Source organism: Ambystoma mexicanum, chromosome 5p (assembly GCF_040938575.1).
Source record: "Ambystoma mexicanum isolate Mex_15411 chromosome 5p, UKY_AmexF1_1, whole genome shotgun sequence".
Lineage (NCBI taxonomy): Eukaryota > Metazoa > Chordata > Amphibia > Caudata > Ambystomatidae > Ambystoma > Ambystoma mexicanum.
Window position 1 is genome coordinate 1114719955 of NC_090930.1, and position 27310 is coordinate 1114747264.

General features: G+C 44.8%; 1 protein-coding gene across 5 annotated transcripts in view; it reads left to right on the plus strand.

Annotated features, from left to right (window-relative positions):
* KIF13A (kinesin family member 13A) overlaps positions 1–27310 on the plus strand; it is a 2203773-nt gene that overhangs the window by 526204 nt on the left and 1650259 nt on the right. For 4 of the 5 annotated variants that reach the window (XM_069613593.1, XM_069613596.1, XM_069613595.1 and 1 more), the window contains exon 1: positions 3194–3250. In XM_069613593.1, the coding sequence (XP_069469694.1) occupies positions 3220–3250 (31 nt within the window). In that variant the 5' untranslated portion in view covers positions 3194–3219. Of the gene's footprint in view, positions 1–3189; positions 3251–27310 lie in introns of those variants that run through there. The other variant, XM_069613597.1, reaches the window with a different exon arrangement.

Here is a 27310-nt window from a genome sequence, read left to right on the forward strand (position 1 = left end):
AAAGTAGTTGCCTTGAGCTTAAATGGGAAGTGGTAAGACCAATCCACTGGAAAAGATGACTCGAGTAGAAAAAGAAAGACAATGAAGAAATTGTTAAATCTAAATTGTTTCCCTGGGCACAGGTAGGGATTTTGATGCATTTTAAGTAGCCAATGATAGATTACAAATATTAAAATCGACCAATATTAATGTAACAATCTTAATGTGTCTCATATAGATCTTAATAAAAACAATAACTTGATGGTTAATAGAAACTTAAGATCAATCAGAACATTGATCTAAAACCTGGGCAAGTGTTTAGGTGGTCAGTATGGCAAATGAAAAATTAGACTCTTGAATTGTGGACGAAATAGAAATAGGTAGAAAATAATCTAGCTAATGTAAAGGTAAAAACAATAATGTTCTTCTAAAATAGTGGCAGAACAGGCAGGTAAAAAAATAAAATAATGCCCTAAACCATCCACCCTTTACCGAGTAGGCCTTGCTGGGGAAATCCCCATTGGTACAGGTTCAATACTGCACTACGCACGAGATGAGGGAGAGGTCAGGTGACCAGGTCAGTTGATTGTGTGAGAGCATTACACATCTGATTACTAACGAACTGCGCTCTTTCATGTGACAAATCCCTATTTCAAAGTAACACAAACGACAAGGACTGCAATGCCCAGCAGTCTCTGAGAGCCTACATTGAAGTAGAAAAGCAGCTCAGAATGTTTTCAATGGCTCGAAAAGCATCACGAGACAGTCAAGCCAATTAATAGTGTGACGAATCCAGCAAACTCATTGCCTCTCTCCAAGGGGAAGCCACCTCTTTTGGGGCTGAGGAGGTGCGCCTGCGAATTTTAACTCCCCTAGGGGACAGGGCAAGCGGGATCCCAGGGCAAGCAATACTGAAACAGGGATTTATTTTATACTCCCATGTCTCAGGAACCTCCAGCACTGCCCACACCTCAGACGAGAAAGCAGAGAATAAGCTCAACCCCTTGTTGTATGGAAGATAATGATCCAATCAGCGTTGGACCTAGAGAGAAGAGAAGACTGAAGACAATCCTGTCGGCCCAGGACCGGAGAAGCCCAGTCCACGAGAATCTCCAGCAGTGCGGACCGCCTGAATGGTGAACACATGGTGCAAAGCAGACCGGATGCCAAAGCCCCACAGAAAGAAAGTAGGAGGGGGAGCCCCAGCTCCAGCAGAATGCGAGGAATCCCTTGAGGACGCCAGAAGAGAGAGCCAATGTTGGCCTACGTGTGCGCCTGCCCGGAGGAGAACTGCACAGAGACTGAAAGTATGCTGTCACTCCAGGGACCCGGAAGGAGGGCAGACAGTTCAATCCAGAAACCAAGGCAGAGTGACTGAAACAAGACTACAAGGTGGGATAAGAGAAACCCAACCCCAAGGTGGGGTGACAAAAACCAGACCCTAAGACGAAGCAACAGAAACCAAACCCCAAAGCACCACGAGATTCCTAGGTGGGGGAGTCCGGGGAGATTAGCTGTGTTGACTTACGAACCAGGGAGTTTTCAAGGGTGGACTGAGACCCGAGATTGAAAGTATCTGGCAACCCAGGGAGAGAGAGGCTAACGAAAGACAGATATGCTACCCCGAGGAGGGTGAAGTGGAAGAGAAATCTTTTGGTGCCTTTTCTTGAACTGTGCAACAGGGCAAGCAGCCCCTGTCTGATAAGAGACTTCATGGTGGGGCCAGAAACCAGCCACTGTTATTCTGTTTGGGCAGAATTGGGCTGTTGTTCTACCTTTTTTTTAGATTCAGGCTTTTCTGTTTACAGTGGTAGGGCCAGAACTCAGGCTAGATCAGGTTTCTGGATGGTGGACTTTATTATGTAGGCTATCCTGACGAGCACTCATTATAGAATCCTTTTCTGGGAAACGTAGGGACAGCTTAGGTTTTGGGTGTTCAAAATTAAAGAAACCTTTAAACCAAACTGCCATCTTGTCCGTCTTCTGATTGTGACCTACCACAATAAGCATTCCTTCATTGAATTATGAAGGATTGAAATAGTGATTGGGAAAAAGACTGAAGAAAAATCATAGGGATGTAGATATGGCCATATTTCTGTTGGTCTACAATGTATGTACTTGTGGCAATGTCCCGACTCAAAGGGATGATTAAATGTGGGAGATTAATGTTAATTTAAAGAAAGATTAAAAAAAACATTTGTTTCATAGTTATAATATTTTATGTACATGTATTATTAAAATAATGTACAGCTTTTAGATGCACAAGTAACTTGTTTCTCAGGGGGTATGAAGCATGGTTAGACAATAGGGGTTTAAGTAATAAAATGATGAAATAGGGAACCAGCCTGTCGAGTTTCTAGCCTATGACCTCTGAGTTGCACACGGATTGCTCTAGGAGTCCCGATAACCCACACTGCAATACTAATATATTTTAATTTGCAATGTTTGAACAGCTGGGATGACAAACTGAAATATTTGCTTCTAAGTCAGGTAGCACTGACTGAGTTATTGAAATATGTCAAAGGTGTTGCTGGTTTACAAGCTTGTGCTTTCCTGTTTCAGATGTTAATGCAGGATGTCAAAATGTCCTCGTAGGATTTTACCATTTATTTTTGCCAGTCGGTACTAAGAAACTGTGTGGCATAACTCGGCCCAAGATTTCCACGGCTAAGGTCATGGCCATGTGGCCCTGTGCATGAACATAGTGCCCTGAAAAGCTACAACTCTTCATTTTTGAGCTGGAGATCACACATTTGAAAGAGCTCTGATATTAAATGCTGTAAATGCTAGCTTGCATCAGACAATGTGCTATGTATTTAAAGACTTCTGGGAATTGGTGATCCATCATGTGACGCTATAAACGCCATCGATGTAGGCTATATAGCTGGCTACCATATAGCCGCTGGTCCTTACTGTCCGGTAAATGAAGTGTGGGATTCACCCTATTCTTCCCCATCCCGCCTGCTAAACATTGTCTCAATGTGTACTGTGACCCTATGAAGCCTCGCAGGATCAGAACTATGGGTAATTTAAGAGTGCTAATAACATAATGCCATGAACGCCTGTATGTTTAAAGAGGATTATATTGCAACCTCTGCCATGGAAGTGCAGAAATGTCCCAAAGAGAGTCCTTGCTTTTACACTATCTTGAATTTGCCCGTTGTAAGCATGTGTTAATGTACTTTAACGGTTTTGTGCTTTCTCATCCAGGTGTTTGCCTTTGATTACTGCTTTTGGTCCATGGATGAATCAAACACCGCTAAATACGCAGGTGAGTTCCTTATTTCAATCAGCGAGTCTGGAGGAGTTGTGTGGTTGCGATTAAATTGTCCAGCAATGTTTTTAGTCTGAAATTGCAGAGTCGCGTGCCTGACCAAGATTAAGACAAACTAATCTTAAAATCCCCCTTAATGCTGTTGTGGGATAATGTAATGCATGCATTTGTTGTCCCCATCACCAGGCTATTCGTGCCTCTCAGATAGCAATATTTTATGGGGCCATCAGTCACATAGTGATGAAGTGGATTGATTGTGTGGGACTTTGCTTTGAAGAAATAAATATCAAACGTATGTCTCATTTTGTTTAAGACCACAGGCGACTATAGACTCTGCTCAATTTATTGTATGTTTTGCTTATCTGTTAATGCCACTCGGTGGTTTCCTCTAATGTTGTTGTTGGTATTTCTGCTCAGCCCACTGGTGTTCAAAACCTCAATCACATCTTTGGACGACAGAGGGAGTACAATAAATGAGATAAAAGGCAACTGTTTTACATCTGCAGGGCTCCAAATGAAATTGTTTTATATTTAATCTATTATTTTGGATCTTGAAAGGAATTCCCCTTCGTCTCTGTTTGTCATTTTCCCCTCTGCCAGAATTCTCTTCCGTGTTTCTTTCAGAATCAAGTGAGTGCTTACAACAAACAATAGTTTTAAACTTTTTAAAATTTTTTTTATTCATTGATTTAATTGCATGGCAATTTTTACAATGAACATGTTTTAAAAACACATTTTACTGCGGATTAAGAGATTTTCTCATCTGCTTAAGCGATTCTGCTAGTGGTCTTTAGTTTGAGATCATTTTGTCTTTTTAGCCGCAATTTCACTTTTGAGGCGTTTTCCCCCCTTTTCTCTTTCCTGGTGCATAGATTACTGAAATCCGCTGAAGAAAGGCGATCAACCGTAAGGTTACCCAACTCGGTAAACAGCCCATCTCATTTAATGAAGTCTGGTTTGGATTTTTTTTTTACATTTCATTTCCGAGAAGCAAGGAGCAGGGTAACAGATGGGTGTATGTGATCCCCAGACTATTAATTCATGGCTTTGGCTAGTTCCATTCTGAAGCGCATCACAAATGTCAAACGTTCTGTGAAATAGATTCTAAAACAACATTGCATATTATGGGCCCATGAGAAGGATGAAGTGGTGGCACTTTTTTGGCCAATTAGTTAATGTTCATTGTTTGGATTGTTCACATTCTCGATTTGTGTTTTAGATGATACGTGTGCAAAAGATTCTGCTGGTGTGTTAAAGCTCTCTAGGTTTCTCTTGCAGCATGTGTCTTCCATGCATCCACGTTTCATGCACCTACATTTGCAAAAAAAGAAAAATCCAAGAGCCTAAGAACTGTATGAAAATTACACAAACCGAAAAAACAGTTATGCCAATACTCTTGCAGATTTGCACAATCTTTTGGGTAGGGAAGTGCGGCAGGTAAAGGCCTGCTCTCCCATTACTATAGTACCCGTTTGTAAATTGCGCTCTCGCATGTTATGACAATGGTGTCGTTAAATGTAGTAGCTAGTTGTAAGGTAGGGGAAAATGAACTCCTTTGTACTCAAAGTGTTGCAATGATCACCATCTTTACATTCTCCACCATAAATGGGATTTAAATTTGACCAAAGAAAATGGGACTGTTAATATTAAGGCTCGCAATTTGGAAGAATATAGAAGCAGAGATTGCCAACTCCTCCCCTCCCCACCCCCCGCCCACACCTTTAAGATCTATTTAAGGATCTGTGCCCAAGTTTGTCTGGCACAAATACGTAATGATCTGGAACCCATAAGCCTGGCAATGTGGTTTGCCACCCAAAGATAATTCCAAAAGGTGCTAGAAAACCATGCAAAAAACTCCTTTAGGTCAGCATCTGTTGATATAGGGAAAAAGTGTCAGAGAGTATGTTAGGTTAACTGGTATTGTACTGTGCACTGCTTACACTTATGTGGTCTCTTGGCGCTCTGCCAGTTCCGAAACGGAAGGAGGGCTTGTGGGGGGGGGGGGTTTGTTAGTGGGATAGAGAGGGAAAAGCGCAAGAGCTACAGTGCTGTTGTTAGCTCCACTTGGGAAAAAACGGTCACTGTGTGCTGGTTTGTGGTGTTTGGTGGTAGTTAAGTTGTGCTTGGTGTGGGTGTGTGTGTAGTTTTGCGGTTGTCTTGGTTTCTCATTAAGTGTTGTGTGGTGTGTGTAGTTAGTTGAAGTTTTTGATGGTCAGTGTTTTGTTGCGTCAGAGGTTTGTTGTATGTAGTATTTGGTTTTTAGGGTGAGTAAGTAGGAGTATTTTAGGGTTGTTAGTGGGTTTGTGGGTATCACGTTCTTCTAGGTTCGTTCCTTTGGCTACTCCAAAGTACATCTACTTCCAGGAATTGTCCATCTCAGAGGTGCATCCAAGCTCAGCACCTTGGCCATCCTCGTGTTACATTCAGATTCAGTACATAGGCTCCCCCTGTGTCAAGTCTCGATTCAACACTGTCCACCCTCCACCACATCCAAAATGAACACATCAGCCTGTCAATGGACACATCCACACACTGTACATTGGCCATCCTCAAATACATCCAAGATTGATATATCAGCCACCCACAGAATATTCAGCTTTCTGCTAGGCGTAGCCCAATGGTCCTTTCTGAGCTCAGCGGTATGCAGTGTAAGTTTGAGTTGTTGTGATGATGTGTTGCTTAGTCTTGTTCCTTTTGGATTCACCCATGGATTTTTGGCGGTCCATTTCTGTGTATTTTATTTGGTTTGGAGTGGTTGTATTTTGCTGCTCAGCTGTTTTTTCAGCTTGGGGTGTTAAAGAGCCATGTTTTTAACAGCTTCCTAAAATGTAGGTGATCCTCTTCGTATTGCCCTAGGGAGAGAGTCCAGAGTTTCGCTGCTATGCAGGAGAATGCTGATCCTTCAAATTTTTGTTTTGTGTATTGTTTTGGTTTGAGGCGGATGTCATCGCTTGATCTTAGTGTTCGTGCTAGTTTGTGGATGGTGATTATTCTCCTGTATGAATTCCGCTCCTTGGCCGTGGATTTCTATTTGTGCTATGCAGAGTGTTTTTGAGTAGATTCTCTGGACCTGAGTCAGACCTTACTTTGGATCATGCTAAATGGGCCTGTTCTATGATTACCAAATGCCATTTGAACTATGCACTTTTGTATTAAGAGATTTACATGTGGATATTAGATTGCCTTTTAGGAACTGTTGGGGCTTGTTTGGCAAATGTTTGTGTCAGATTATTGTATTATAATAGGTGAATTTGTCATTTTTATGATAACTTTTTTAGATTTTCCGGAACACATTTTATAATTATTTGGACCTCCTTTATACTGGCATTCAATTAGGTTGACCCCTTTATGTTCTCAGTTAACAATATTCCGTCATTTACCTGTTGTCTTGCTTAGAGAGGGCTCTAAGGTGACTTTTGCAGAAGTGAATACATTCTGACAGTATTTTTGACATGTATTGTTTTTTGTCAAAGATCACATAAAATGCCACTTTCGTATGCATGTTACCTCCTTTCGTAGAACCACTCTCTGTGGGGTCTTAATTGGGTGAAGCACAGCTTTTTCAGTGAGCCTTTTGATTCCAGAAGTGCATGTGACACAAAACCTCTGAAGTGGCAATACCTTATTTAGCAACGGTCCCATTGGCTTGAAGCTCTGCTTTTTCAGAACAAAGGTGCTACTTCACACACTGTCTTCAAGTCACAACTCTTTGCTGTTGTGATAAAATGCCATTTTTGAGGGTTGAATAGCCAGAGCTTTTTTGATTTTTAGTAATAATGTTCGATGTTAAATAGCAGAGTGCAAGTATGTCATTCTGCCGGACCTGTATACAAACCTTGCTCAGCTGCTGCCTTGTAGTTATTTTGGCAATATGACAGTGCAAAATTACATGTGCATTCCTGCCAACAGACTGATGGAGACCAAAGCTCCAGCAGACAGGATCTGCCTTTAACAATGGGCAATCCTGAATCAAAATTACATCAGAGAATGGTGTGCTCACAGAACCTGGTCGCAGAAGAAACTCTAAGCCATGGCTGGTTTTGACATGGTGGTCTCTGGTCATCCACTGTCATACTGACAAACATTTTGGTGTTATTTTATTGCCAGCTGTTTTCCTGTGACCTTTCTTTCTGTCTCTTTTGTATTCACTGTCTTGGACTGAGTTTCACCCAAAAACAGACCATTTGGGTGCTGCTGCCTCAAAAGCCTTTGCCTTCCCTTGAAAAAGTGTCACCTTCCCGGAAGACAGAAACTGCCCCAGAGGTCAGGGAGTCATCCAGTGCTTCCAAGAAAAGGCTTATCAGGACAAAGGAAATCACAACAGGATGGTAATTAAGAGATTCAGTCGACGGAAGGATCCTGCCATCTTCGAATCTCCCTATGGCTTTCAAACGTCCTGTAACCCTCCCCGTACCCACTTCCTGCAACAAAGCACTGTGGTTATGACATCACCAGGTGATGGTTCTGAAACAGCAGCTAAGATTGGACCACTTATAGAAGACTAAAAGGTAACCAGTCCGCTGTAGAAGATTGCGTTAGACCATGCCCTTGTTGAATCGGCTTTGGACAGCCAAAAAATAATTTCATCTGGAACTTTGGAGTAGCTTGTGTTCCAAGGTCCTCTACCATAGTAATGAAGACAAGGACCTCAAAGAAAAGGGCAAGCAGTTTCCCTCAACTATCCCAGGAGAAGTTTTGAGGTGGCCCGTTGGCTGGACAAGGCCTACTGCAGGATGACAGAGGTGGGGTCTGGGAAACTCTCTACCTGCACGAACACAGCCCATTGACTTGTTCTTGGGTGGATGGCCCCTGGGAGAGTCTCAACCAAGTCTTTAGCTCACTGTTCTTTTCACAGAGAAGAAATGTCCCTGCATATCAGTCTTTGTTCTGCCCATGGGCAGTCCAGCACCGAAATGCTAGGCAATTCTCCTCTGAACAAGAGTGCCACAGCAACCCCATACACGTGTTTCAGCCTAGTTGGGCACCATCAGTGAGGTGAAGCTGTGCCTTTCTAAGAGCAGTGAGCAAGGGGTCCACATCTAGATTCCCCTGGTACGAAACACTGAGCATGTTGTGCCACGTCAATGCCATTGCCATTGTCTTAATCTGATTTAATGTAATATGAATGTCACCTGAATTCAGGATATAGGACTGTATTTAATGTGTATAGTGACATCTATACGCTAGATTGTTACATTTTAGCATTTGTAAAGGTTTTAATGAACCATAAACAAATTTAAAAGAAAAATGCTATTGCCTCCTCAGCCGTGTACTCCACAAAGCTCATCAATGCGAGCAGACCCTACTTATCCACGACAACTGCTTCAACATTGCCTGTTCCCTCATCGGCTCCAAATTGTACGAATGCACTGCTCTCCTTGGTGGCACCTCTAAAAAAGAAAAAAGAAAAAAAACCTTAAACTGAATCCATACAGAACAATGCTCTCAGCGCTGGCTTTGGCCTCCACAAGCATGACCATGTCTCGACTGCTAGAAAAGAGGAACACAGACTCCCTGTGTGATGAATCTGAGGGCATCCTCACTTCTTTCTACACAATATCCTCACCCCATGTGGCCAGGGAAAGGCCGTCACTTTCGTATCCTGACCCTGGGGGTCGATATCCGAGGGAGGGGAGGAGGAGCCTTGGGGAATGGGGCTGAGGCACCCTTGAGTGAGACATGTTATCCCCCATTTCCTTTTCATCAGGAATCAAATGTCCTCCAGGCTTTTATCGGATATTTCCAATATCTTCCCTATTGTGTTAGAAAACCATCTCCCAATGTATACCACTCTGGTACTGAGATGACGAAGAGACCACATAGGAACTTACATTCATCCTTTATTAACTCGGACATACACAAACACCACTCTGGTACTGGGACGAGGAAGAGGGATTCAGAGTACCAAGACCTTTGTGAAATCACTGTGAATGGCCAGCACCTGAAGCAAAAGGGGTGGTATAAATGGCCTGCTCAGGTAAGGCTAATGGGGAGAGCCAGATCGCCTGTGGAATGCTTGCAGATGGAGAAATCGGGGTGAAGGCACTGAGACGCGTGTCTCTGAAGCGCTGAGGTGCAGCAGAGTCGTTGAAGCAGAAGCAGATTGTGGCTGGCATTGTCAGAAGGTCTCTGGTGGCAGGGTCAGGCTGCCACCCTCCTGTAGTCGAGAGGACTCCCTCTCCGGTAGCCTGATGTGTCGGAGACTGTGGAGGAGGGGCTTGCCGAGCTGTCAACTGAGGCAGCCACGAAGGACTGACCAAAGGGAAGAACGTTGGTACGAAAACCGCTTACCCGCTGAGTCAAGTGAGGCTCAATGACTCCGGGAAGCTGTGTTGCAGGCCGCATTCTGAAGGAAGGAAGGTCGGCGTGCTCGCAAGTGAGCAAGTGGCAATGGGATTGCCGGTCCAAAAGTAAAACCCAGATGTTTGATGACTACGATAAGGTAAAAGCTTGATGAACAGAGTGCTTTGTGAAGTCCAGACTATGGAAATTGAGAAGGCAGCGGAAAGGCCAGAAAAGCATCAAACCTTATATTGAAAAAGAAGCCTGTGAGCAGGGTGCAAATTCCCAGCAGGAGAGTGAACTGGGAATTTGCAGTTACATTGTTTTGAGGTGAATGAACTGAAGTTTTGGTTACCGAACCAAAGGAAAGTAATAATGAGTGAATGCCACATGAATGGGAAGTAAAGAAAAGCGTCCCCTGATACAAAGGAACTGTGAATTATGGAAACTAAAGAAAGCAAACAATGGTAATAAATACAAAGACCTGTAATTTATCGAAGCTGAGAAAAGCAAACATTGGCAAGAGCCATAAGGAAAAGAGGAGCTGTACAAGTTTAAAGTTGAAACTGTTACCTTGAGAAGGTTGATAATCCAGCAAGTGAATGTTGGCACACAAGTGTTGACACGGACTGCAAGAATAGAAGTCCAATACCAGTGTTCAGCTGAAACAGTGGTGGTGTAACTGTAGAAAAGAAGCCAATCGGGTGTGTCGTTTGCGTGACATTTAATGGGTGGACTGTGTGGTCCGTCAACCGCTCCTAGACCGACTACACCCCACTAAAGAAAAGCCACTTAACTCATCTATAAGTTTATGGTTGAACATCGAGAGGAGCTGGTACATTCTGAGCTCAAAGAGTTGAACCTTAATGATAATGATGAAAGAGCCAAAAAGCCTGAAAGCTGGGAAGAATCCATAGGAATTGTGTTGTTGTGAATACAGTGAGAGACTTGAAAGCTTGGGGTAGGGAACCCTTTGTGTTTGAAAGTGAACTATTTGGATTGAAAGTGAAGTATTTGGAATCCTGGGGAAGGGAGAAGCCCTTTCCAACCAAGAGCTGAAGAAGCTGGGAACTTTTGTTTGAATGAACGCTTTTTCATTTGATGCTGACAACCTTGCACAGTTTGAACAAATAGATGTGAGAGCAATTATAGGTTTTGGACGCAGACAGACATTTACTTTGCACTTCCTGACACAGACAATCATTAGTTTGTTAGGTAGGGAAATCCCACCTTAGCATAGGTCAGTAAGGTTAGAACGCGACTATCTCTACTTACATACTGAGTTACTTATTTCGGTTTACCTGCAATTCTTGTTCATGTTGACCTTTATGTTGTATGTTTTTATCTGAGTGATACCTTCACTTGAATAACTGTGCACCTTGATTCCGACCAGCCATCATTGGCCACTACCGCACTGCATTACTCACTTCCCCCACTTGCACCTTAGATTTTATACGAAATTACTCATGCCTGTCACTACTTACTGCTGTCTTATTGACTACTAGAAGTACTTCTGCCATTCGTGTATTCTAGCAAAGCTGTGTTTGTAATACGCAATGCATCATTGACAGACTGCTATACTTGGTTATCGCGCCAATTTGTTCGCACTAGTACACTATTCCAGCCTACAAGAACCTCTCATACCTCCACTATGTACTGGTGCCTAACTACTCTCCTCCACTTATTGTTCATCTACACTAGACATTGGACATCCCAGTTTTACCCATATACTGGCTACCAAACTTCCACCGCCCCAACTGATGCAGTCAGCACTCACACCCTATGGACTAACAATATGGTCTGTGCTAACCCTTATCTGGATGATACTCCACTTTGCTACCAGACCAACTCCGAATCAAGCTTGCCCTACTGTTAGCAGAAACCTTAGATTGAACTCTAGAGCCACCCCATTAAAACAGTGCTCATACTCTAAGCTATATAGCAACTTACCTTCCAACAATATCTCTAGCAACGTTGGTCAAACCACACCACGCTCTTACCACCCGAGCACCACACTTAGAAATCTTAGATTAGGAGCTCGAATGCAGACCAAAATTTTGCTACCTCACCTATACAAGAGATATAAACATGTACACCAGAAAAACAACCTACCCAATCGGGCTAAGGTATCAGACACGAGCCTGGCCCCTAACAGTCTACCTGATACTACCTTACCACCACAGAAAACACCTGCAAAAGACATTTACATCAAGGCAGCCTTGGTGAATGCGAGGTCCCTCCCTGCCCATGCATTGGACATTGCCGACTTCATAACTTCTGAAAAGCTTGACCTCCTGGCGGTCACAGAAACATGGCAAAACACAGCCTCTGGACCCTCCTTGGCGTTAGCCATACCTAATGACTATGCTATCATTAGATGGGATAGAAATACTAACCAGGTGAAGGGAGGCGGTCTTGCTTTTATCTTCAAAAATACAATCGACATTAGAATTATTCAGGACCTACAAATCCCCTCTGCCGAATCCTTGTCTATCAAACTTCCATTATCGCCTAATCATAATTCAACAGTGCACCTCATTTACCGACCACATTTACTGAGGACATTGTGTCCCTCATATCTACGAATGCCAACCTAATTCTCAAAGTATCTTACTAGGTGACTTTAACCTTGGCTTCAATGACCATATGAACACTAATGCCCTTGACCTAGCCAACACCCTTTCAGACCTTGGTTACTCCCATATCATTCACGAGCCCACACACAATAAAGGAAGAACACTGGACTGGCTTACCAACTTCAATTGCACCATTGATCTTCTTTCCAACGTACCATGTATCTGGTCCGATCACCATAAAATAACCTTCTCCATTAAAGCCACTACACTAGGTACTGCACCAATCATTGCCCCAGCCACTTACACCAGGAACAAGAAGGACATTGCGCCCGATAAACTCCTCCCTCTAATACTCCCTCTCCTCAAAAATACATCCACCACTGACCCTACAGTCCTAGTGGACATATACAACCAGGCAATACTTAAAGCACTGAATACTATTGCTCCTTTAAAATTGCGGAAACCTAAACCTCAACGCCACCTGAATTCCTGGTTCACTCCACATTTAAGAGAGTTGCGGAAGACTAAGAGAACGACAGAAGCACACGGGAAAAAGTGTCCCTCAGCATCTAATAAAAATGCGCTAAGCCTAGCATCATCCAACTATAAAGAGGCTATTATACTTGTTAAAGAAGACACCTAAAACAAACGGATCATACAAGCTGAATCAAATACTAAAGAACTCTTTAAGACTCTAAAAGAATTGGAATCCCCTATTGCCCCAGTTGACAAATGTGTCACAGACGCATTATGGTGTACGAACATCCAGAAGGCTCTCCTGGATACAATCTAAAATTAACGCTAAAAAATGCATGCTACTATCTGACCCAGAATACAAACAATACCCTGTTAAGACCTCCACCTCTGAATCTACACACAAACCATTTAGCTTCTCACCTCTGTCAATCTGGGAAGTGGAAAGTATCATTAGGAAACTTAAGCCATCCAATTGCCAAGGCGACGCCTGCCCTGCCCCTATCATCAAAGCAGTTGCCCATGACCTGGCGCCATTTATCACCAACCTAATCAACACCTCTTTCAAATCTGGAATAGTGCCTGATAACTTAAAAGACGCTTGGGTCATTCCCCTAATCAAAAAACCTACCCTTGACCCAGCCAACCCGTCCAACTAAAGGCCTATCACGACGGTGCCCTTTTTACTAAAAGTTCTGGACAGAGCAGCTTACTTGCAAATACAGGCCTACCTAGAAACTAACAATCTACTGGGACTCAGGCAATCTGGCTTCCGACCAAGACACGGCACGGAAACTGCCTTGATTGATCTCACCACACAAATCCAATCACTAAAAGACCATGGTAAACTAGCACTCCTCCTCCTGCTTGATTTGTCGGCAGCTTTCGATTTGGTCAATCACCAAACGCTCTACCATCATCTGAAATCTGCAGCACATTTTTCGGACTCAGCCACTTCATGGGTCAGCTGCTTCCTGGCTAACAGAACTATGAGGGTCTTCTCTCCTACCGACGCTGGTGAACCTTCCCCGGTCCCCTGTGGGGTTCCGCAAGGCTCATGCCTTTCCCCCATGCTTTACAATGTCTTTACAAAGCCCCTGTTCAACATACTTGACTATCTGGGTGTTGCGTATACTAAATATGCGGATGACACCCAGATACTCATTCCCACCTCTGGAGACTATGTAAGTGACAGTAAAACCCTTAATGATATCTACTCAGTGATACAAGCTTGGATGGCAAACCACGGTCTGTGTCTAAACCACGAAAAAACTGAGCTGTTAATATTGGGCACACACACTAAACTGAAGAAGCTAAACACTGCATTCAAATCCTTTACCATAGATGGAAATTCCATTACCGTCTCCAACACCACCAAAACACTCGGCATTTATCTTGATGCCACATTATCCTTCTCCAGACAAACCAACGCGGTAGCTACATCATCTGCATACACCTGTAAACTAATCACCACCTGCAGGCCTTTCATCACTACATCTAACTGCATCACACTTGCAGGAACATTAGTTCTATCTAAAATCGATTACTGTAACGCCCTTTTAGTTAGGGACCAGCCAAAAAATATCAATAAATTACAAGTTATTCAAAATAACTCCCTCAGGGCAGCACTCAACATCCCAAAGAAGTCACATATTTCTGAGACCAGACGTAATTTAGGCTGGCTTCCGGTCGAGCATAGAATATCACTTAAAACTCTTGCCCTAATACACAAAGCTAGGGCCAACCTCGCTCCTGCCTACCTTACCAACCAACTCACCTCTCATACGTCCACAAGACCACTCAGAGCGGCACAAGAACACACAATGTCCATACCGAGATTCAAACTTAACAACTCGGGAGGTGCTAGCTTCCCAGTTCTGGCATCTAAGTTATGGAACACGCTCCCTGCCTCCCTCAGATCAGAATCCTCTTTCAATTTATTTAAGCGCAATACTAAACACTGGCTCCATGTAAAGGATGCACTGACTGCCCTACTTCCTTAGATCATTAGGCTCTTTTCTCATACCTTATGATCACTTTGTCGGACTGTATCTATTGTATATATTCTTTCTCTATTGACTCGCCTGTACACCACTGTAGGCTGCAGCCTGTACGGGATTACTGTTTCCCCCTTCTCTCTGCATAGGAGGAGAGCATAAGCCTCCTCCCAGACTATGACTGTAAATGATGATTGAATAATGTAATGTAACGCTCTTGTAACTTGTATGTAAGATTATGCACCCGGTTGCCCTCGGGCCTGATTGCGCTTTACAAATAAAGAAATACAAATACAAGATAGGCCTCATCCCAACCTCTTTGTGATTTTAAATAAACGTTTATAGCCCAAACTTTCCTCGGTTGTCTGTCTACTTCCTGATGCCTTCACACCTGTCGGAGAAAGAATGAAGTTTAAAATCATCACCATTACCCATCAATGACTCTCAAACACTGCCCCAACCTAGCCCAGAGACTCTCCAGACCATCCACTACCAGATGAACACATGCCGCCTCCTGCAACCACCTGACCATTTCTAGGTTCAAGAGATCAAAAGCCGGAGGCTCCAGCTTTCCGGTCTCTTGAGGCCATGCTCTGGAACTCGCTTCCACCTGCCCTGAGAGGAGCACCCTCCTACAGCAGGTTCCGAAAACACTTTTGAACTTACCGGTTCAACTAGTGTCCCGACCGTTTCCTATTTGCTTGTCTAGCGCTGAAACTCTATCTGCTTGTAACTAGCGCCTAGACACACTCAGGCTTAGTGTGTGCCTACAAATGTAATAATAAGTTAAATAAATGCCAACTCTAACCATTTAACGCACCTACAAACCTGGCCTGACACTGAACATCTCTCTGCAGACCAAGATCCTAGATTGCCCCCTTTATTACACGTCTGTATATTCTGCGTCTTCTCTGTTAAAAAGCAGGTTCCAGGCTCTTTAAGATATCTTCAAGTAAGTTCATTTCCAAGTTCTTAGTTACATATCCACATGAAGACATAAAGGATATAAACTGTGACAACACCGTCTCCCATCACCCAGGGCCAGCCAGTTGTAACCGCCTCTACACAAAACACTCAATCAGAATATTCCATCATCAACACATAAACATTCCACATGACATCTCAAGCTACCTCACCTCAGACAGGCACAATACAACACACCTCCCTCCTTTACTAAACCATACATGCACAGAACAAGTCACATACCAGAACAACACAACTACCACCTTCCAAGATATACGCACACGTAACACTCAACTGACAGACAGACACTTCCACGGCCAAACCCAACCATCAAAACATCACACCCTGTCAAACTACTTTCCATGTACCAATAACAAAAACACGGTCATCCATCTGCCTGTTCCTGCCACAAACAAGCAACTGGGCACTCACCCCAGGACCTGGCCAACCCTGAAACTGGGCTACTTCACCTACATTCCTGAACAACCACAAGACTGCTACATCTCCTACCACCTGCCCCCGCCTACAAAGACGGGGGTGTCCAGGCTGCCACCCTGGAACTCCAGGAGGCCTCTAGACTGCCACTCTAGAGAGCTGTGACCTCAAAGCCTCCAAAAAGACAACCACAACCTCACTCCAATAGGGATTCACAAAGTGGAAACACAAAACATAACTGAGACCACAAACACCCGTGGACTCAACGCCACGCGCATTACACCAGACCAGATTGTGCAAACCTTACAAACCCATTGGGAGCAGTGGCCACACACTTCCAATGCCAACATCAATGACTGGTAAAAACCCAACGGTCTTATAGCAAGGAAAACATCCTAACCCAAAACAAGCTGTTGAACCCATGGATACAACGAAATCCACAATAAATACCACAAGTAACATAGAAAATAATTTACTCATCATCTCAGGACTTACCACACTCAATACCGACGGGTCATTACCAGGCGTCCCCAGCTACCCCTTTACCACCAGCTACCTACTGTCCAATGTGATGAGAAGGATAAAAAAAATCCTAGAGGAGGCGCTACCTCCCTCACAGAACAACCTCATTGCTGTTCAACCTTTACCGGAATCAGGTAACCCCTATAACCAGACCAATCCCCTCACATGAAATTAGAAAATCCTAACATCCTTAATTGAAAGAGTCGAGGCGCTACCTCACTCTAGAACAATCGCATGGGTGTTCAACTTTTACCACAACAGGTAACTGCCCAAACCAAAACAATGTAAGGAAAACTATATACCCCACTGACATCACCCAAACAATTCAAACCATGCATTTCACACGGCAATACATTCAAATGCATGGTTTGAATTGTTTGGGTGATTTCAGTGGGGTATATAGTTTTCCTTACATTGTTTTGGTTTGGTTTGGGTAGTTACCTGTCGTGGTAAAGGTTGAACACCCATGCGATTGTTCTGTGAGGGAGGTAGCACCGCCTCTAGGTTTTTTTGTATCCTTCTCATCACATTGGACAGTAGGTAGCTGGTGGTAAAGGGGTAGCTGGGGACGCCTGGTAATGACCCGTCAGTATTGAGTGTGTTAAGTCCTCAGATGATGAGTAGATTGTTTTCTATGTTACTTGTGATATTTATTGTGGATTTCGTTGTATCCATGGGTTCAACAGCTTGTTTTGGGTTAGGATGTTTTGCTTGCTATAAGACCATTGAGTTTTTACCAGTCATTGATGTTGGCATTGGAAGTGCGTGGCCCCTGCTCCCAATGGGTTTGGAAGGTTTGCACAATCTGGTCTGGTGTAATGCGTGTGGCGTTGAGGTCATGGGTTTTGTGGTCTCAGTTATGTTTTGATGTTTTGTGTTTCCACTTTGTGAATCCCTATTGGAGTGAGGTTGTGGTTGTCTTTTTGGAGGCTTTGAGGTCAGAGCTCTCTAGAGTGGCAGTCTAGAGGCCTCCTGGAGTTCCAGGGTGGCAGCCTGGACACCCGTGTCATTGTAGGCGGGGGCAGGTGGTAGGAGGTGTAGCAGTCTTGTGGTTGTTCAGGAATGTAGGTGAAGTAGCCCAGTTTCAGGGTTGGCCAGGTCCTGGGATGAGAGCCCAGTTGCTTGTTTGTGGCAGGAACAGGCAGATGGATAACAGTATTTTTGTTTTTGGTACATGGAATGTAGTTTGTCAGGGTGTGATGTTTTGATGGTTGGGTTTGGCCGTGGAAGTGTCTGTCTGCCAGTTGAGTGTTACGTGTGCGTATATCTTGGAAGGTGGTAGTTGTGGTGTTCTGGTATGTGACTTGTTATGTGCATGTATGGTTTAGTAAAGGAGGGAGGTGTGTTGTATTGTACCTGTCTGAGGTGAGGTAGCTTGAGATGTCATGTGGAATGTTTATGTGTGGATGATGGAATATTCTGAGTGAGTGTTCTGTGTAGAGGCGGTTACAGCTGGCTGGCCCTGGGTGATGGGAGCCGGTGTTGTCACAACTTATGTCCTTTATGTCTTCATGTGGATATGTAACTAAGAACTTGGAAATAAACTTACCTGAAGAAATCTTAAAGAGCCTGGAACCTGCTTTTTAACATTCTCATTCAAGGGTGGGTTATAATAGTGTGTTTGATTAGTGTGTTTGTATTTTTTATTTAAGTATCCTGTATTAATAAAACCTTGGTTGGACATTCTTTTATTTTGGTACCAGAGTACTATTTTTGTTTAGTTTGCTTCTGTGCTAGTGCACTCTTCCCCTGATGTGTATAGCCTGACCATGCCACTTGAGAGGCGAAGGAGGTATATCTGTTGGGCTGTGCTTTTTTCACCTTCCTGGTTGGGATCATTGCTGGTTTAAGCAGTAGTAGAGTGCTGAGCAGTATTCCTTTCATCACTGCTATGCCCGATTTGTGGGAGCCCTTCTGCATTGTGGTGGGAACCAGCTAATATCTCTGTTTAACAGTTCTGCGCTCCCCGTCACCATGGTTACCTTCACCTGGGAACACATTTGCCCTTGATACACCCCTTTTTTCTGCCAGTTGATGGGAATCGAAATTGCTTTGCTTCCGCATTCATATTAGCCTGGTATTCGGGTTTGCCAAGCTTTGTTTTCACACCATGTTTTTTGTGCCAATGCCAATTTGTAGCAGCTGACGTTTATACTTACTTCTCTTGTCTGTGGCACAGTTACCTGTGCATGTGTGCACTAAATGTGCAAATAATGCATCTAGATCGGCCAAGAGCGTTCTCTCGCTTGTGCATTTAGAGGTCCTATTTGGCAGGCAATAATTCTGAAATAAGATGGACGGAGATAGATACTGGACATAAGAGTCAGCCTGGCTCTTGAAGCTGCGTAAAGAAATGAGACACCCTGCACAGGGTACCCATATACAGTCAGTACACAAGACCTTTGTTATGGCGAAAGTACACAGTTGCATGATCATTTTTCCATGGACCCTGGTGACCTTATCTGGCATGGTTTGTTCATTTAAGGGGAAGGGCGATTTCTGTCCAGAATTTAAAAGCCCCCAAGGGATGCACTTTCAGGCAAGGGATCTCTATTGCATGTCAGTTCATGCATTGCTCCATTTCTGGGCATGACAAATCAAACACTGTTTTCCCCTTGGGTCAAAAGTGGCTTCCCTTATGGGTGTATACCACAGGACAAATCTCCTCCTAGCCTAGGTGACTAGGGTAGATTTCAGTAGAAGACCCACCCCCCTCCCAGTAGGTGCTAGCCCTCAAAGTTTTGTGGGGACGGTCTCGCTTCTGATCCACTATTCCTATGCCGTAACAATTGACAAGTTCACTGTGTGATGGCTTTCACTCTGAATTTTTACATTATGTGTATTCTGTAGATGCTGTCCCCAAGATGCATAGCTCTTGCTCATTTGACAGGGAATTATTTGAAATTGATTTTCTTACGACGCTGTCTGCCTGTTGGTCCTGCATGTTTCCTCCTCACTTACTTATTCTGTTAGTACTGGGCATTCTTCCAACACATTAGCAATAGCAAGGACCCAGGCAAAGGACTAGGATAAAATTGCCTTTATTAAGGCCCATCACTCGTAATCCACAGCTCTTTCCAATTGCCAAAATCCACCTGCAAAGAGCAATCATGTGTTCCCCATGTAAGGAACTCATGGTGGCAACAGTAAAGACGTGCACAAGTGATCACAGTTCAAGGGTGTTTAATAAACTGTATGCAGGTTGGAAAAATGCCTAATCTACACCTAAATCTAAGATGGGAGCAGGTGTCGACCATCAAATGAAAATAAAGCAGTCCTATTGGTGTTGTCAAAATAAAAAGGGCCTATACTAAGAAACCTATTGCCAAACCTTACAACTACTACAAAAAGGGAGTGGGATGGTTTTCAAGAAAAGAAAGAAGTGTTCTCAAATAATATGTCGGGATGCGGTAGCTTGGTTCTTCCTTCCCCACGTTTTGAGCACAGGGTAAGGTGGGATCTTGGAGCACAGCACACCCTCAAGCTTCCCCAGCACGAGTCGACAGTTCAGTTCCAGTTTATCAGGTGCCTCGATGGCCAAGTATCGTTTCTCTTGAAAGTCTCTTGCCTTCGAGGGCCTGACGTCTTCAAATCGAAAAAACAAAAGTTCATTTAACAAAATGAAAGTTTGTTTCCTGGTTTCACTTAGGGTGAGATTCTTCACCCCTGGGTCCCCCTTCTGGGCGCTGATCCCTGTTCCTATTGATCTCAGGGCCTCAGTGGTTGTGTCCCCTGGTTCCGAGGGCCTGATAGATTTTCAAATAACCAAAACAGACAAACACAAAGTTCGATTGCACGTATTTATCAGGTGATGGCTTCAACCCTGGATCTCTCTGGTTCGGGCTCGGCCCCTTCTTAAATGTCAATGTCTTTTTAAACAGTTCATAGTGGGCATCTCTAGGCCAGGTTCACGTTTGTCAACACACTGTTTCTTTGGACTTTAGACTTGCTCCCTTCTTGTCAGCATCCCTCGGTCGGGTTCACTCTTGACAACTTCGCATTCACAATTATTTGCGGGATTCACTTCCCTTGTTTTCTCATAGTTCTTAGGCCAAAGGCTTTCGACTGTACATGGAGTTTGCTTGACTTCCTGTATGAACACTTTGAATGAAACTACAGGTACCAGAAGGCCATAATAGAGCCGCCAAGTTCGGTCAAACGGGGATCGGCCCTCTCGAGTTAGCACCCACGTGTTGCCGATTCCCTCTGCAACTGGTCTCCCCTCAACACTTTTTCAGTTCTTTGAACTTAATTCGATTTGCCATTTTGCATCTTTCATTCACCACAGCCCAGCTTTTATCGGCACTCCCCTCGACTCAATGGCTGTGATGAACCCCTTGGCGTCGGTCGTAACTGGAGTGAAGGCTGGTACCACGGTAGCCGGAGTTTCCCTCGCTCCCGCTTATCAGCGTTGCCATGCTCCGTGTACCGTTGACATCTGTTGCAGTACACTTGGGCCGTTGTCCTCCATCTTACGATTCCCTCTGTGGAGGTTTCACGGGTCTGCACCGGATAGGGCAAGGTCGTGGCTCTCCTCGTCAGCCTCTCGATATTCGCCGCCTTACCCCTCCTCTTGAACTGCCGGACCTGGATAGCTGTCTCATTGATCTGTCTGCCTTGCTCGTACCGTGCTCTCTTGCTCCACTTTTTTTCCCCGCAGGGAAAGGAAAGGGCCGTCGGGTGTGTGTGATTCAGGTTAATTGCCAGGCTTTGCCTGACACTGTGGTTGGGACATGTCCAGTAAACAGGTGGCATATGAGCCCGTTGTCTGGAAAAAGGGAGAGGGAACGTTTATGCGTGTTATCAGAGGGACGTGGTGAAGAATGATTGGGAGTAGTCGGGTAGAAAACAGGACGAAAGGAATTCTGAGAGAGATGGTTTCTGAATGTGACAGGGTTTGATATCCTAGGGGATTGGTTATATACAGCGGGGATGATAGATTTGGATAAGCTAGATTCAATGGGAGGAATGTTGGTAAATGTATCATAACCAACAAAGAAGCATGGAAACCACGCTCCTGAATATCTGTGAAGACCTGCTCTCCAACCTCGATTCTAATACCCCGTGTCTTCATCTTACTTGGTCTCTCTTCTGCCTTTGACACGGTCAACCATGCCATCCTGCTCAACTGTCTCCGTGATAACCTGGATATCACTGATCAGGCCCTGGCCGGCTAACCTCTTTCCTCTCTGATCGACCCTCCCAGGTCAAACTAGGGTTCTTCTTCTCCTCTCCTCTATCTCTCTCCCTACCTGTGGTGTTCCCCAGGGGTCTAACCTCTCTCCCTGACTGTTCAACCAATACCTGGCACTTCTTGCCCACCGCATTGCTGCTCTCTGCCCCAACTTTCAGTGCTATGCGGACGAGAGCTTGTTTTCAGGCTCCCTTCTGACACCTCTTCTCCTTCTCTCATTTCTGACTGTCGGTTTGCTATCCAGGAGTGGTGTGCCGCCAACAATCTTTGCCTTAAGGCCAGTAAGTTGGAGATTCTCCTCATCGGCACACCTGGTCCCTCCTTTCCTGTCACTCTCTGGCCGGCCTCTCTTGGCCTTCTTCCTGCTCCCACCTGTGAGGCTAAAAACCTCGGGGTCATCTTCGACTCCACTCTCCCCTTTTCTCCTCACATCTCTGATGTCTCTAAGAAGTCAAACTACCAACTGCACCTCCTCAGAGGTCGTCTTCCTTTCCTCTCCTTCCCCCAGAAGCTCACTGTCTCTAGAGCTCTGGTTATCTCTAGGCTGAACTACTGCAACAGCCTCTTTCTAAATCTGCCTGCTTCTACTCTCCGCCCTCTGCAGCTCATCCAAAACAGGACTGAGAGACTTGTCCTTGGCCTCAAGCCCAGAGATCGTATCTCTCCAGCACTGAAATCTCTAAACTGGCTCCCAGTGGCTGCGTGGATTAAGTTCAAAACCCTCTGTATTGTCCACAAAGCCTTCTGGGGCATAGGGCCTCAATCCCTCCACCTATCTCTTTGTAAATATCTTCCTTCTCGAGCGCTTTGCTCCCCCGCCTCCTGCTCCCTCAGGGTCAGTCACTTCTCCAAGCAACGAGTTGGTGGTAGATATCTTTCTTCGGCTGGGGCCTCACACTGGAACAGCCTCCCTGCCTCTCTGAAACTTGAGGAGAACCATTTCCGGTTCCGGAAGCACCTCAAGACCTTCCTCTTTGGTTCTGCATTCTCTCTTCATCTACCGTGCTGAACTCCTGGCTGAAACTGAAACTGCACTAGTCACCTGGCTACCCTCGGATCTCGGGCCCAGGTCCCCTCCCCGCCAGTTGCACACCTGCACTGACCCCCTGGCAACCCTTACACTTGAGGTTTGTTTTCTGTATCCCTACAGTCCCGCTACCAGCATTTGGACACTTGATGTCCACACTTCACTTGCACTTGCCACCAGTTGGCCGCACTTTTTGGTTGTTTTACTGTTTGATCCCATGTACTGCACTGCACCCTTCCTATCCCCTCACTTTTCTTCTCCTCCCTCCCTGCACTTGCGCAATCTCAATGTCACCTGGCTTAGTAAGATCGTTGTCTCTGTCTTCCCTTTGTTCGCCCTTCCTTGCCTCGTCACGCCTTGAAATACTTATGTATAGGCGCGTTATAAATGCCATATCAAATATCATATCAAAGGCCTTAGGTATGTATCGTCCTCCTTTCCTTCTCACCAGTACAATACTGCGTCTCACCTCGGGCAATTCCCAGAGCATAACCCCAGGCTCCCTACCCTCGCTCGTCCACCCCCATGGTTGGGATCCGAGAGCATCCACCCTTCCCTGGTCAACTGAATAAGGGATTTTCGAGGTCTACTTGTGAGAATACCCTCAGGTTTCTGACACCCAACAGAGGAACGGTGCATGATTATATGACCATGTATGCATGAATATACAATGGCATTGACCACATGTGTAGTGTGAGAAACCAGAAGGTGTCTCACCCGCTAGTCCCCGCTGATCTCTCTCTCAGGTGGCCAGGGTACAGCCATCGCCTTTGGAGCCCAGACCCTTGGGGTGGACTAGTGCGGAAGGATCACCTGGGTGAGGGGTCTTCCGGGAGTGGGAGTCAGACACCAGATGGTGAGACACGGTAACCCCGTCCCCTCCTGTAACACCTTAACCCCATCCTACCCAATGGGATATTCAGAAACTGAACCCCCCCAGACCATCCCTTTTCCTTCCCAAATATTTTCACACGGACAGCCCGCTCTTGAAGAAAACACTCACACCAGTACCTGGCATGTCCCAGTACTATGGTCAGGCGAGATCAGGCAATTATAGACAGTCCCACCTGACTTCCATTACACTTCCCCACATGGATAAAAGACGTAGCACGAGAGCTCAGGCAAAGCACACGATTCGAGTCAGAAGCTGAACGAGGGGAGAAAGACGGCAAGACACAAGAGGGTCGTGAGAAGGGCAACTCCCTTGGTTTTCTGCAGGAAGCTGTTACTTTCATGAAACCTTCAAGACAGAAAGAGTAAAACCAGGAAACCAGGCTGTAGAATCCTGCATCGTGTGTCTGAGATATCGAGGGCCCTCCCATGTAACTGACCAGGGCGGGGAGGAGCAACAGACGCCTTGGTACCGTCCTTGGCTCCAAGAACAAAGCAGCGGCAGAGAACAACACAGCCCGTGAGTTGGGGAGATCGATGCCAGACTGGTCTGTGTTGATGTCAAGGTTGCAAGCGGCAACATTGTATAACGAGCCCTGGAACAAACCTTGTTAAATACGTGTGATGAAAGACGCCAGCAAAGCTAAATTGCTGGTGAATGTGTGAACTTAAGATGGAAAGATACAATACCGTTGACAGTGATCCAGCACCGTGAGTTTGCTCAATGAAAGGTCTCTGTATGGTATCTTGACAATAGAAATAAAAGTAGAAGATTTGCTGTGAAGTGTAATTGTGTGAAGTGAATCGAAGTGGTCCTGCAACGGTTTAACCAAAACCCATCACACATTCGAAAGTCTTTGGTTCTGGTATCCAGGGATATGAGCCCGATCGAGGGGGATCCGTCGTCCAAGCCCGAAGGAGGGAGACCAAAATGTGAACATTGTAGAAAAGGGGTCTGAGCCCAGACGAAGTGGACCCGTGATCCGAACCCGAAGGAGGGAGACCAGTCTTGAACTTGTGAATGTGAAAACCCTGACAAAGGAAAGCAACCTTTGTGTTTTGTTTGTTACATCAGGTCCTCTGCAGTTTGAGACTTTTATTACGAGAGAGACTTTGGTGGAAGGCTCTGATGCCTAGGTGTTGAACTGTTACCTCATGGCCAAGAAGCCAGAGTGTGTGTGAAGCCTGCACGTGCTGCCTTGCTCCATGCTGAAAACGTGGGGAAGGGAAGCCAATTGCTAAACTATCCTGACATATTATTTCTTGAACACTTGTCTTTTGCATACATTATCCCACAACATTTGTATTTAGAAGTGAGGATTGGCAATAGGTTTATTAGTACAGGCCCTTTTATTTTGACAGACTCCACCAGGACTGCGTTATTATTATTTGATGGTCATAGTTTGCTCCCATTTTTAGATTTCGGTTTAGATAGGCGTTCTACCAAACCATTGAAGTTCAATAAACACCCTTGAACTGTGGTCACTTGTGTCTGTCTTCACTGTTTGATACCATGCCTTCCTTACAGTAGCCTCTGCTAAACAGCTATGTGAAGCAGTTTCCATTCTATAGCAATAGGCGGTAGGGCTTCCACAACTTGTAGTAAAGCCATGGACAAGCTATGTAGTAGAAGTCTCACCATTGTCACAAATACACTTGCACATCACACACCCAAGACGAAAGTGGTTTGGCTTCAAAATTTCTCTTGGTCGTGGTGTAGGTAAAATGAGTCTGTGTGAACGGGAAAAACGAAAACAGAGGCAATTTCTAAAGGGAGCATTGAGAATTGTTCTGTGTCCAATCCGTGATCTAAAAATAAGAATCTATAGTGCCGACCTAGGACAAGGTTCAATAAGCCACTCAGGCACAAGGAGGTTTAGAGTGCCCCAGTGCCCTTTCTTGATCTGGTTGACATCCTTATCCAGATGGAGACCTTTATCTGTGTTTTGCATGTTGACCCTGGTCTTAAGTGATGATCTGGCATTGGAGCACCCTTATTGTGATATCTCCTAGCAGGGAGCCTTGGCCACTAAGTTATTTTTTGTCAATACGTTTTTCCCATTACACTCCCCACACCCTCTTGCCCTAAGGGTATGTTGCACTCTGCTATGGGTAGGTATCCCCATCACCTTATTGGCCACTTGCAGTGGTACTTTCGACCCCACTGCCTGGGTCGTGTGTTTGCACTCTTTGCTTCATTAGCAGTGATAGTCTTGCAGGTCCCACCACCACCACCCGCAGCTAGTGGTTGGGACTAATCTCATTCACAGACTGGTTCTGCCAGCCTCTGGGCACAATGTTTTAGGAGGGTTTCAGACTGACCTCTTGCCTAAACCTGGCTGGTCTCGTGGCCCAGTTTGCTTAGCCATCTTAGGTTACACCGTTCTCTGGCTAGCTGGCCTAATCTGCTAGACCAGCACAGTCAGTTTCTCTGACTCCACCCTCTACTCCCTGAATTGCACAGTGGTATTTGGAATGGCGTCCTAACTCCTCCAGGGTTCAGAGGTTTCTGTCTTTTTTATGGAAGCTGTAATTGCTAGACTCCTGCACTGAGGCCTCTGAATTATGGGTCAGTGGAATGCTGCATTTACAACATGTTAACAAATTCCATTTTCAGAACGCATGTTCCTGAAAATGTAATTCATTAACCATAACAAAATACTCAGATGGCAAAGGGGAAAAGGAAATGTGTTGCATTGTAAGGGATAAGGGGAGGTAAGGGAAAAGACAGTAGAAAGGGACCCCTCCATAAAGGAGAATTCAATAAAAATAAGGGGGCATAATTATGCACCTGTTGGGGAATATGCAGGTGGTGAACTACAAGGTCAGCAAAGTTGCATAGATCTAGATCTCTTTCCCTATCTTAACTTTGGATAGGTTTGGTTACTAGTGATGCAGTCTACCTTTTATAATCCGTCGGAACGGGTGGTGAGGATTTGATTGACTAATTATTAAGATCGACCCAATGCCCTGTGACCTGATCAGATAGGTGTGTTTATTCGGCATCAGTTGACGTGGAGAACCAAACGTGGCTTGTGGTCGATGTTGGTGTCAAGCTAACCAGGCTCTTCTAAGCTACAAACAGTAGCAAAATAGCTCCCGCCTTCCAGGCTACAAGCAGTAGCAAAATAGCTCCCATCTCCCCTCAATTTTAAACCTGCATAGCGTAGGATATCAGAGAAATAATGTAAGCCTACATAGTAGCACTGCAAAGGAAGCACGTCTTGGATAAGATTTTAGTGACAACTGGAAGAAGACAACATGGGGTAAGTGCAGCATGACAGGGATAGAAACACCCAGCTGAACTATAGTTTTTCATCTGAACATGTGTTAATATATTCACCCTAAGGCTCCCATGTTATCACTCTACAATAGTTCTCTTCTCCTCGAGTCATGTCGGACTTTCTCCGCTTATTTTCCCTTTCTATAATTCTAATCTATGATCTATTTTGGCTAGATTGACAGGTATGTAAACTATCACAAATGCTATCTTTCTTGGTTTAACTTGCCCCTCCTTGGTTTGAACCCCTCTGTTTATTTTATATGTACTGTGGTGGGTCAGAAGAAGGATGCAGACTCTGCCAATCCATTTCACTTAAGTATTTATTGAAAGAAAAAGGTATACGCCTCTCTTTCCCTATATTATGAGGCGTCCCTACCTACCAAATCTAATGTGCTAGTCAGTGGACATCTTAA